General features: G+C 46.5%; 1 protein-coding gene across 7 annotated transcripts in view; it reads right to left on the bottom strand.

Moving 5' to 3' along the window:
• Positions 1 to 12,996, bottom strand: part of FOXN3 (forkhead box N3) — a 395,708-nt gene that overhangs the window by 166,094 nt on the left and 216,618 nt on the right. For all 7 annotated transcript variants that reach the window (XM_034992922.1, XM_034992927.1, XM_034992928.1 and 4 more), the window contains one exon: positions 5,083 to 5,219. In XM_034992922.1, the coding sequence (XP_034848813.1) occupies positions 5,083 to 5,219 (137 nt within the window). The remainder of the gene's footprint in view (positions 1 to 5,082; positions 5,220 to 12,996) is intronic.

Here is a 12,996-nt window from a genome sequence, read left to right as displayed (position 1 = left end):
TTTAACCATCAGATATGGAGAAAGGTTAGAAAATGAGAATTTCCTAAAAAGTTGGTGGGAGTATAGATTGGAACTGAGTGTAAAATTGGAAGGCAATCTGGCAATATCTATATCAAAAGCATTAAAATATGCATATCCTTTAACGAGAAATTCCATGTGCAGGAAGGAGGGGCATATGCAAGATAACCATTAAAATAGACAATAGGACTTTTCTGAAAGACTGCAGGCAAGAAACCCAAATACACCATCCCTCCCACCTGTTCCCAGGCCTAGAGTCTGAAGGCCACAATGGCCATGGCTGAGAGTCCTAAAGAAAGCCGATTTAGCGTGCTCAGCTGGAGTTCCCTGAGCTCAGCCCTGGGGACCTTACAAGCAAAGTTGGGTGCCATTTCACAAAAATAAAGTTCCAAGAACTGTAATATCCAAATAACAGGCATGTCCCCTCATGTGGCTCTGCAGATCCTACAGAGAATGAGGTAAAAGCAAGAGCTCCCAATAATCAGCCCTTCAGACGTAGGGTCATGATAAGAGACCTAAAGTCAGTCAGTCAAGTGCTCAGTGCCGCGGTGATCTGACTTTTCATTAGACCAAAAATGCCTTGGATATTTAAAATTGATAAACTCAACTAGCTTGTGTGTTGGGGGCTACTTTTTCTTCAATGGCAAAGTTACAAAGACAGCACCGAGTTCCCGGACACCCTTCAATCAGTTTCCCTAATGTTAAGAGCTTGCATGATTAGGGTACCTTCATCACAACTAAGGAACCAACACTGGTTGGTGGTACATGACCATCAACCAAACTGCATGGTTTATTCACATTCCACTAGTTTCTCCCCCATGTCCTTTGGGTTCCAGGAACTCGTCCAGGATATCATGTTACCCATTCAGTCTCTGGCGTCTCCCTAGCCTCCTCAGGTCTGTAACAGTTTTCCAGACTTTCCTTGCCTTTGATGACCTTGACAGCTTTGAAGAGTGCTATTCAGGGATTTTGTAGAGTGCCCTCCCCCCCCCCCCCCCCCGCCTCAGGGACAAAACTATCGTCTGACGTTTTTCCTGTGATTCGGCAGGGGTTATGGACTTGGGGGGCTCGGTGGGGAGACCACAGAGGTGAACTGTCAGTTCCAGGACATCGTATCAAAGGTGCTTGCTGGCAACCTCTCATCATGGAAGTCAGCTTTGATCACTTGGCCAAGGTGGTGGGTGCCAGGTTTTCCCACAATAAACCTCCTCTTCTGCTTCCTTCCATACTCACTCTGTGGAAGCAAGTCACTGAGTGCAGCCACTTGGGGTGGGGAGTTAAACTCCAACTCCTGGAGGGGAGGAGTAGCTACCGAGATTGTTTGGAATTCTTTTGTACAGGAGATTTGTCTCTATATCCATTTACTTATTCCATCATTTATTTACATCAGTTTGGACTCACAGATACTTACTTTATGTTTTGGGTCATAACCCAACAGTTATTTATTTTGCTCCTCAAATTGTCCCAGCTTTGGCCACTGGGAACAATTTCAGGTAGGCTCCTGTATCCCCCCACCATGCCCCCCCCACTGTTTTGTTTTTGAATACCTCCTTACTTTCTCCATATTTTTACCAGTGAAAATGTCTTACTAAGAAAAGGGCTGTTACAGGTGAAATTGTCTGTGTCCCCTCCCACCAAGTTTCATGTGAAAGTCCTGGCCACCAGTACCTCAGAATGTGGTCATTGGAGGTCGAATTCGTTAAAATGAAATCATACTGGAGGAGGGCAGGTCCCTCTGCCAGTTTGACTAGCGTCCTTATACAAAGGGGAAATCTGGATACAGACAGCACACCGGGACAGCACCACGTGAAGACGAAGGCAGGGATCGAGGTGATGCTTCTACAACCCAAAGAATGCCAGTGACCGCCAGACGCTAGGCCTGGAATAGATTGTCCCTCAGACTCAGAAGGAATCAACCTTGCTGACACCTGGATCTCTGACTTCCGGCCTCCAGAACTGTGAGAAAATAAACTTCTGTTAAATCACTCAGTTCTGGGGCGCCTGGGTGGCTCAGTCAGTTGAGCGTCTGCCTTTGGCTCAGGTCATGATCTCAGGGTCCTGGGATCGAGCCCCCGCGTCGGGCTCCCTGCTCATGGGGGAGTCTGCTTCTCCCTCTCCCTCTGCTCTGCCCCTTGCTCATGCTCTCTCTTTCTCTCGAATAAATAAATGAAAATCTTTAAAAACAGTGTTTTTAAATTATTAAAAAAAAAGCCACTCAGTTCTTAGTCTGTTATGCCTAATGTCACTGAGCTCTGCATTTCAATCACAAACAATTCACAGCTGGGGTGTCAAATGAAACAGGTACAGAGGGACAGCCTAGCAAACATCCAAAAGGGCACACTGGAACACGGCGCCCGGAGTCCACGAGCTACAGTATCGAGCAGCGTATCTGGCCACGAACAACGTCCAGGGCAGCGTTTTCAGATGCCTCGTTTTCCCAGCATTTTTGGGCAGCTGCAGCTCGGGGCGGAGCTACTCGCCAGGCACACCAGCAAGCACCAGCACTGACCACCCATCTAGTGTAAGCACCACCTTCAGCATGCTAAGTAACAGCCCTGCCAACGCCCAGCACTTCCCAGGTGCCCACACGGCAATGCTGCGAGGGGCTGACAGGTGACCCCCGCCTCACGGCACACGTGCCAGGTATTGTCAAGCCGGCATTTCTGGTCCCTATTTAATGACGTGCTTTGTCCCGCATCTATCCTCCCTAAGTCCCATCAACAAGTGGCCCCGGGGACTTAGAAGTGAACTACACACCACACTTCACTGTGAGCTATCCAAATATTGTATGGTCATCCAGTATTTAGGATCTTTAGCACAAACGCACACACTAGAGGATCCTGGAGCAAAATCTAAGCTCTGCGAGGAAGGGACAGTCGTCCCCAGGACAGAGAAAGTGACCCGTCCTCAGACTGAAGACACGGAAAAGAGAGGCTAGCTAGAATCTGATACGCCATCTCACTCCACATCCAGTGACCTTTAGGGAGGTGAAATCTGAGCGCCCGCATGGGTAGATAGAGAAACTTTTTTTTTTCCTTCAGTCACCCGGGAGAAGAGGAACTGGAGGTGACAGAGCAGGATCTGAAGTAGTCGACTGGAAATTATTTTCATCACAAAAGCTCTGGTTTGTCTGCATTTTTATGCTTATATTAAAAAATCGAATGAAGTCATTAAGCTTAGGCCAGCTCGGAAAGCCTCTGCCTGAGTCTGCAACCCCCAGAGCTCTGCCATAATCCTTCAAATTATTAAATAATTACTGCGTTTCCCTTGGGGTCACATTTGGCAACAAAATACTGTCTAAATGAACCAATGATATGACCCAGTGAATAACAGTTATGTTCTTAACGTCCTAGGAACAAAAGGCTATGAAATACTTCCAAGATACAAAATGGGGAGGAAAGTGAGGGTTTTCTGTGGGGTCTGGAGGGTGGGAGGCGGAGGGGATGGAGAATGACAAAGGAACGGGAGAATCTGGGGAAAATTCTAATAATGAGGGTCATCGCCTCCCCCATCAACCTCGGAGATCAGTAATTCTCCCATCCCAGGTCCCTTGCATCTCAGGCGTAGCTACAGCCACAAGGAGAAAACCAAGCATATGGCTCTGTCCTTCTGGACATTTCTACAATGTTGGCTGGGTTGCTCTGGAAAATCCCATTTTATCTCCTACAGCTATATGACCTCAAGTTGTCATTTCCAATAAAGTATGCTTGCGCTGATTTTTATGAACACAGACAAAAGCTGCTACAACCTTTTTTTTTCTCCCCCAAATCTTTCAAACCAACTGTAGTTGCTATGTAGGGTTATTTGTTTCTAAGGCAACAGCGTATATCTAAGTACTAATGGCCTGTCCTTTTGCCAGGCAACAAGCAGCCTTGTGATGCAACTGCACCTGTCTCGGCTACGCGTTACTATGGAGATGCTCCAGTTGCTATGGCTACCATCACGCTAATCGCCTAGCAAAGGCAGACATACAGCAGTCTTCCCCGAGAGCCCAGCTGTTCCTCCGCGTCTCTTGCAGAAGACTGATTGTCTAGGGCCTGTGATGGAATGCTTCTCAACTAAGATGCACAAGAACTTCATTAATGCAGTTTCAGAGGATCACCTGGTGCTCCCCTCTGCAGAGCAAACACCAGACAAGGGAAAGAATCTGCAAAGAAGTGGACTATAAAAATCACTGAAATCTACGAATCCACGCCATCCCTCACTGACATAAACTTGTAGCCCAAGGATAAGGTCTCTCAACTGGGTGGTTACAATAGAAACACTTCTTTACATTTAAAAACGAAAAAAAATTTTTTTCCAGGAGTGAGGAATATATTTACAACCCTGGCATTATGTGAGATAAAATCGATTTTAAAATTTGTATCTGTGTCATGTGGCTATTTTTTTTTTTTTGGAATCTAACATAAACACCTTTATTTTAATTAATTAATTTATTTATTTTTAGGGACAGGCTTCCTACTCTCCCCTCCAATTACATCTTTGTAAAAATGGCACCATGACCTCACTGTCTCAACCCAAATGGGCATGTGAGGGGGAATGAAAGTCTCCATTGTTCTCTGCTGTTCTCCTTGAAGAGGCAAACACCAAGTAACCACAACAAAATGATCACTCTGGAGCACCGTCTACATGGAGACCAGGAATGACAACAATCAAATGAGTCCTTCAGCGAACACCTGTAGACTCTCTCAGTCAGAGGCTGGGAAGACCGAAGCGCTTACCTGACTCATTCCTGTACTTCTATCCCAACAAACCGTGACGCATGGAGATGTTAAAGCTGTCAACTTTTCTTGGTAAATGTTTCTACCCAGGAAGACAGTATTTCGCCCACTGTGAAGCCTTCTAAGCACGTTCCTCCGAAGCAGCCAGAAGCGGTAAGGTTTGCAGGAAATACAACAGTGGGTATACCTCCAATAATACCTCATTTCTTTCTCATTTACCTACAGTTATTTTTCATATCATACAGCCTATTAAATTAGTTTCAGTGCCTGTCTCCACCAAAATAATGCAACTTCAGTAGACCAAAAAAAAAAAAAAAAAAAAAAGGAAGTCTGAATTGCTTACCTTTGATATGCCTGAGGAGAGGCAGGAGGTGTATTGAACACGTGTGAGTATGGGTGGTAAGGTGTCTTTTTCAAAGCCTGAATTAGATTTTGTCTATACTCTGGGTCTATGCACCACAATGACCCTTTCCCAATGCTCTGCAAAGAAAATGAAAACATAAAAATGATTAATAAAGCAACATTCAGTATTCTGCAGTAAGTAGATGAATAGCAATTACCACAGTTACTTATTTTTTAAAAGCCTCTCACTTACTTGTCATTGTTTGCCAGCCAGAAATATGTAATATTGGACACTGACCGGACGGCACCATAAAATGCACTTCGGTCTTACCTGGATTAAGTGTGGCAGACGAAATGAGCCTGCTATTCCCAGGGGATGCTGGTACAATAATACTGTAATTTTCATAGCCTGATGGCCCCCAAACTCAGATTCCTTTATTATTTTTCAGTGTCGACTCTGAAGGACATATGTATCCCCCGTTCTAAAAAATGCATTTTAAATTTGTCAGATTTCAAATGTGGAAAGAAAAAGAGGGCGGGGTACCCCCAAACTCCCACTGCCACTGTAAAACATTCGAGAGTTGTGTTTTTAAACCATCTTATTTCGGCACCACTTGGCAAAAAAACGGAAAGTAATCCACTTGTTTTTTCCTACTTACTCACAAAGAACGACATTTAAGCTTCAAATGGAATTCTGTAATTACCTTCCCCAAGAAACAAAAGAAATCAGGCGGGGGGGGGGGAGGTGGGGGGGAACTAAGCCAGAAGCCAGGATTTATTTTCTGGATGCGGAAGTTCACAGTATTCTGCCCCAGGCCTAAAGGAGTTGGATCTTTAGAAGTCAAACTTAAAAATGCAAATTTTCTAAAACTGGTTCCATGGAAAGAGTTGCTTCTGAGGCCCACTTTTGGTCTGTGGACCACATTTTTATTTAAAAAAAAGTCAGTCCTTCCTGTGAGGCCCACTGACCTGGCAGCAGGCCAATGGGCAGTCACTATTCTGCCGCATGCTTTCAAGTGACCGAATGTACCCAAGCTGTTTGATAAGGTCGTTTGTAAATATTTACTGATTTGGAGAGAAAAGAAGTCAAATTACATAAACCCGCACCCACCCCATGCCTGCAGCCAAGGGACTGACTCGCTTCTTTTCAGAACTATTGTAGGACAGGAACATTGAGAAAGCAAACAATAAAACTGTTTAACTCTTGGGGGGGGGGGGGGAATAAACTCCCAAGAAAATCCCTTAGAAGGAAAACAAAACAAAAAAAATAGTAAGTTATTCCTAAAATCTTTAAAGAGGCTTTTAAAAATTTGAATTTCAGTCATGAGTTCACCCTGTAGTTTACTTACAAACTGATTCACAGAACCCATTAACATTCTTCACTGTCACAACATCAGTGAGTGCCAGAACCCGAATTAACTCTTTCTGGTGCCCTGAGTAGAGAGAATTGCTCCAAAAGCCAAGATCCCCACTGGCTGGGGCCTCTGATGCACCCCAGCCTCCACCCTAGCCTCCACCCCCGGGGCACACAGGCCTGAGCCCAAACACAGCTCCCAGTCAGGCCAACCTGCCTAAGCAGAATACCAACGTTCCAGTTTAACCATCTGGATGTGTAAAAACGTGAAAAATGTCAACTTTGAAAAATTCCATGTCCTTATGTGGCCTTTCCTTTCATGCATACATTTCCAAGCCCGGAATAGTTGAGGGGCACTGCTGAGACACTCTCAGGAAAGCAGGCAGGCCACCAAATGAGCTGCGGGGACCCACCGGTTCTTTCCTTCGGGAAATAGATGCAAACCGCACTTTATAGAAGAGGTGTGGGGGAGGACAGGGCAGACCAGCAACGACCAAATTCAGATAACATGAAACAAACCACAAAAGCTGGTAACTCTTTGGTGTGTGTGTGTTGGGGCTGGGCGGGGGTGGGTCCTGGCCTGACTCCACCAAAGGTTCCCCATGGAGCCTTTCAGATCTACTTGAACACAGAGCCCCTAACCAGCTACCTGGAGGGCCAGGGCCCACAAGCCACCCAAACATTTCTGCAAGATTATCTCAGTTCTGGGAACCTAAGGGCTTTGTTTTCAAGGTGGCTTTCAGGGTGGGGCTGTTTAATCTTACAGGGAATAAAAATATGACAAAGACATGAAGGACAATTGACCCTCTTAGGCAAATAACAGTAAGCCAAGAATGTGGTTTCTCCAAATCCTGGCCTAAGTATCTTTTTTTTTTTTTTTTTAAAGATTTTATTTATTTATCTGAGAGAGAGAATGGGAGACAGAGAGCATGAGAGGGGAAGGGTCAAAGGGAGAAGCAGACCCCCTGCTGAGCAGGGAGCCCGATGTGGGACTCGATCCCAGGACTCCAGAATCATGACCTGAGCCGAAGGCAGTCGCTTAACCAACTGAGCCACCCAGGCGCCCCAGTATCTTTTTTATTATACTACATTACTATTTACGAACTAAGTGGAAAAAAAACCACAATTGGGGGGATGGGTTGCAAGGTAACCGATGCAGATGCAAGAGGCAGGGGTGGGGGTTACAGTTAAGAACCAGGAATTCTGGAGCCATCGAGATGTTTCCTTTGTGGTCCTGGGTAAATCATGGTCCCCAGAAAGTCTTGGCTTCCTCGTTGGCAAAATAAAGACCCCCTAAGGGATGAGTGTGGGGCCCCAGCAAAGGCATGATGTCACATGCCTACCCATACTCAAGAAATGGTGGATGAAGTCCTGAACCTCTCCTTTCTGACAGAAGAAAGGGAGCAAAGCTGGCTATCCAATGCCTTTCACTAAATCAAATCTGAGGGGCACCTGGGTGGCTCAGTCGGTTAAGTGTCTGACTCGATTTCGCCTCAGGTCATGATCTCGGGGTTGTGGGATGGAGCTCAGCTTAGGGCTCATGTGCTGGGCGTGGCGTGTGCTTGGAATTCTCTCTCTCCCTCTCTCTCTGCCCCACCCCCTAAAAAATAAATAAATAAAACAAAATCTTTAAAAACCAATCAATCAATCAAATTGATTTTCCCAAGGCCATCCATCAAAAAGAAACACCAAGTTTGGAGAGTGGCAGTGGGAGGAGCCTCCAGAAAACTCACAGGTACTGTTGGTCCTGGCTTAGCAAGTCCACTGTGGGGAGCTTTCCTACTTTCTATGACGCCCGCTTTATTTCCATGCATACTCCCGTCCGCCCCCCACACCCCGCTCACTCCGTGTGCTCGCCATCCTAACTTCTCCCGTGCCACTTCCGACTCACAGCAGCCTCGCCGCTCGCTGCTCCAGGTTTTCTTTCGCCCAGGCCTTCACACAGTGATCATCAAGCCGAGGTTCAATTTCGAACTGGTCGGCACATATTTACAACAGCCATTCACTGCAGACACTTGCCCAGGCTTCAGGTCATAAAGATTCCCACCTTGACCGGTTCTGCATTTCGTCGGGAGAGAGATCTGGAACTGCTGATAGGTTTTTGCAGACCAGACACGAATTTCAAACTCTCATACTTAGGGGCGCCTGGGTGGCTCGATCGGTTAAGCGTCTGCCTTTGGCTCAGGTCATGATCCCAGGGTCCTGGGATGAGTCCCACCTCGGGCTCCCTGCTCAGCAGAAAGTCTGCTTCTCCCTCTCCCTCTGCCCCCACCCGGCTTGCACTCTCTCATACGCTCTCTCTCAAATAAAATCTTAAAAAAAAACACAAAACATAAAAAAACCTCATACTTAGAATTTCCAAAGAGAGAAAAATAAACACAAAAAGCATCTTCAGGACACAGCCGCAGGAACACTGTCATCTGCCTACCCCCTCCAATGACCGTACAGAACTTGAAAGGAACAGAAAGAGCCTGGCCACTGCATCTCATCTGCAAGTGTCCTCCTTGGTCTCATGGAACAGCATAGAAGAGTAAAAAGGCCGACTTGAAAAAAATTTTAATGGAAATATGCACAGAGAGAATACTCAAGTTTCTTAGGAAAGGAAAAATTACATTTAATGCCCCTCACCGGGGAAAGGCAGCTGTAATTTGATTATAGTTGTGTAATAAGTTCAGAGTCAGGGCTTTTATAGAAATTTCTGCATCTCATCTGAAGAATAGGGATTTTTTTTTTTTCCTGTGACAACTGTGGGTGCCATGCATCATTAAATGTTTAGGATTTCAAAATAATAAGGAAAGAAAGATCTTCATTCAGAGACACATTTCTGTGTACAGATATTCTTTAAGATGACATTTATACATATACATGTATATAAAGATCAAAATGTGTCTCTGAATGAAGATCTTTCTCTCACACACACATATAGCTTGAAAAAACCAACGTGAAAAGGAGAGGAATAAGAGAAATAAATTGAGTAGAAGATATGGATGAGGCCAAGTTCTGTGTTTTAATTAAAAAGCACCTGGAGAATAATAGACAGCTCCTTGTTAGCAATAAAAAACATGAGCACACAAGAGGAAGCCTATATTGTAGAAAGAACTGATTAGTCGGGAAGGTTAAAAAAAAAACGGAGATAAAACAACAACTAAATTAAGTCTTAAATCTAACTTGTAACGGTAACATTTTTTCCTGAGACGGTTCTAGCGCGTGAATCTCTCCCATCCCCGCACGCAGCACCTCCGCCATCAGCCTGCCGTATGTAGGGGTCTTCGTTGGGGGGCTCTGCATAAGGCTTGTGAATTCCTGAGGACGAGTACCAAATTTTAAAGATGACTTTCAAACTGTGGGCTATCACGTTAATGGGTCATGAAATCAAAGTCACGGGGCACAGCCAGCACAGTTTTAGTGGAACAGAACAGACTCACATAGACTAGAACGCACAACATTGTACTGGAGTGGCATTTCGTGAATGTGCATGTGCGTACACACGTATGTGGGTGCACACTGGATCACAAAGAAACATACACTTTGTATGTGGATTCTGGGTCAAGGACGTGTGGTACATGCTGGTCTAGGACAATGGTTTCCTCCCCCAGCCCCATCACTTCTGAGGGATAAAGCCCATCTCCAGCACCATGATGCCCCACGCTGGGGGAACGGGGCTGATGAGGCAGGATCCAGGTCAAAATGGAGTGGGGAGCTGGGTATGTGTTCTTGGTGCACCATCTGAAATGATTCTTCTCGATGTTTCTGATCTGCCATTTCTGACACCAACCTACCCTTCCAACACCACCTACCCTTGTTCATTCCCTTCTCCATATGGTCCCCCCGACATGCCAGGCACCATGCGGGCAGCGCTAGTGAATACAAAACAATACAAACAGGTGCTGCTCTCCTGAAGCTCGGATTCTAGAGAGGGAAGAAGACAGCAAGTAAGTAAGCAAAGAAATAAATAAGCAAGATCCTACAGACTGGAATGCCTGCCGTGAAGGAAATAATGATTCATGAGTTAGAAGGCAGGGACCTGCCGCCATAGGAATAAATGGTTTGGAAGCGGCAAGAGGACCTGCAGAGGTCCGTTAAGAGCTGATGCCACAGTCCAGGCTTGAGGTGACCAGCTGGCAGCAGGAGGAGGAGGAAGAAGGGCAGCTTCAGGATGTATTCTGAACCAACTGGACCCGGCAATGGATTGGAAGTGACAGGTAAAGAAGAAAGATGAAGAATGGTTTGGTTTGAGCAACTAACTAGGTCAAAGACTGGGGAGTGGTGGAGGAAGTTCAGTGCTCATCTGAACATATAACCTTCGAGATATCTACGAATTAAGAACCGCTGATCAAGGTCCTTGAACGACCTTCCCGGACATACACCCCCTCTTCCCTCCACTGTAGGCTCGCTGACCCCCACCTTTAGAGCAGAAGCTCAGGGATGCAGATAGGTGGATCTAAGGTGGGCTGGCTTTGGAGGTTTAACATCAACTGATTCTTCAACAGGTGGGGTTGGTCAACCTCTTCTTAAAGGGTCAGTGTACATATTTTACTCATGGAGGGCAATGTGGTCTTTGTTGACCTTCCACAGGCATGAAGGACAGACATGCTGTGCTTCCAGAATACCTGATTTACAAAAACACAGCCCATCATTAGCTGCCCCCCGCCCCACGGCTCGATAACTTGAACCTGGGGCTCGGACTCAAAGCGCTTGTAGTTCTGGGAACCTAACACAGGTACGGGGTCTTCAGGGGCTAAGAGAGTTGGGCTGGTCCTGTGGGATTGGGGAGGGGGTACCAATGATGACCTAAGTCAAGTGCTTCAAGGCAGAAAAAGGGGACGAGTGGGGGACGGAAGAGGAGGAGGTACAGATGGAATTAGTAAGCCCATCAGTATTAAGAATACATACTCTTTGAGCTGCACCTCACTAGGTAGGTCTCTGGGTCTCAATTTTCTCCTCCATAAATTAGGTGGTCAGACTAAATCATACCGCAGACTAAATCAAACCATATGCTTTGAGAATGTGTTGCTAGATTTATTAATGTATGTGGGCCTTCATTTCTCCATCTCCTTCCCAGTGTCCCACTCACCGTTCATCAAAAGACACTTGTAGCTTTTATAGATTGGCTGGCGGGGGGCGGGGGGGGGGAGGCAAAGTTGACATTTTTCATCAAGTTGCCATTCTAACCCAACATACAGAAAGTTTTCCCAGGATCTGGAGGGCGGGCTTAAAATCTTCTGGAAAGAGCTCCTCCTACAGGCCCCCACTGCCTTCCTGCCTTCCCACCTCCCACCCCGGTGGGCTCCTCCTCTACTCAGGAGCTGGCTCCTGCTCAGGCTCCCCAGGGTCAAGTTGACCTAAACGAAGGAGAAAGGGAGGCCGGCAGGGAGGGCTGGGGGAGGGGCTGGCAGGTGCTGATACCCCCATGGTGGCAGGTTCCTTCCTTCCCCAGAAAACCCATCCTCGGCCCCTAGACCAGGCTGAATCGGGACTTCCAACAGGTCACAAACCCACTCCAACTTCCCTGGGCCTAACAAAAGAATGCCCCTTGGGTCTTGTTCTGAAGCAGGTCATTTAACACTTGTTGCCATGACACACCATGACACAGAGACAGGGTCCACTTTTTCAGGCACGGGACCTCAAGAGGAAGACAAACAATAAGCAACTCTGAAAGACTGCGCAAGCTGACCAAAGGGCTACGGGACAACAGAGGACAGAGATGAGCTGTGCAGGGGAGGAAGGTGTTAACACTGCACGCACACACACACACACACACACACTCAGCCAGCCCCTCCTGCGGACCCACTCAATGCCCACACCCCCTGTGCAGGGCAGCCCGCCGCCCCCCCGGCCGGCTGGAACGTGCAACCTCTTAGGGACAGTTCTCACCAGCCCCTTCCCCTTCCCTCCAAGCACCCCCCACCCCAGTCTCGCTCCCTTGCGTTCACGCTTCCCGGGCCTATCAAGATGGTGAAGGGCATGAGAGGGGCCAGACGCAATGCCAGGGCTTTCCTGGGGAACGTTCCAGAATGCATCCCACACATGGCTCCCAAGCAACAAAGGGCTCGAGCTACATGGTTCTGGTCTACACGGCTACCCTGCTGTGTTACTGGAAATAAACCACTTCTCTTAGACTGGCAGCTTCTTCACCTCTGTATTAGATGTAATACTATCTTTTCTGAGTCATGTCAGGCTTACATGTGGTCAGGCACAGAATGCACCTAACACTGTACCCAGCACATAAAAGGCATTTAATCAATTCAGTTCTCCTCTCTGTCAAAGGAAGTCACAGAAGAAGCTGGGAAATACTAGAAAGAGAGAGAGAGAGAACAGAGAAAAGTTATGCTAACAAATGACAATGACCTTGTACCCCACCAAAATGCTTGGCAAGTGAGTGATTCCTAAAGGCCCCTTTTGTTCTAAAATTCTGTCATTTATAATGTAAAGACATCAAGGGGGATTTTTGAATTTTAAATATTAAGAAAATGATCTGAGGAAGTAGCCAAGTACATGAAAGAGAGAGAGAAGGAGAAAGAACAAAACTGATCACAAAGAATTTTTATCTAGATAGATCAT

Source organism: Mirounga leonina, unplaced genomic scaffold (genome assembly GCF_011800145.1).
Source record: "Mirounga leonina isolate KUSES-001 unplaced genomic scaffold, KU_Mleo_1.0 Mir_82, whole genome shotgun sequence".
NCBI classification, from domain to species: domain Eukaryota; kingdom Metazoa; phylum Chordata; class Mammalia; order Carnivora; family Phocidae; genus Mirounga; species Mirounga leonina.
This window is presented reverse-complemented; position numbering and strand designations above follow the sequence as displayed.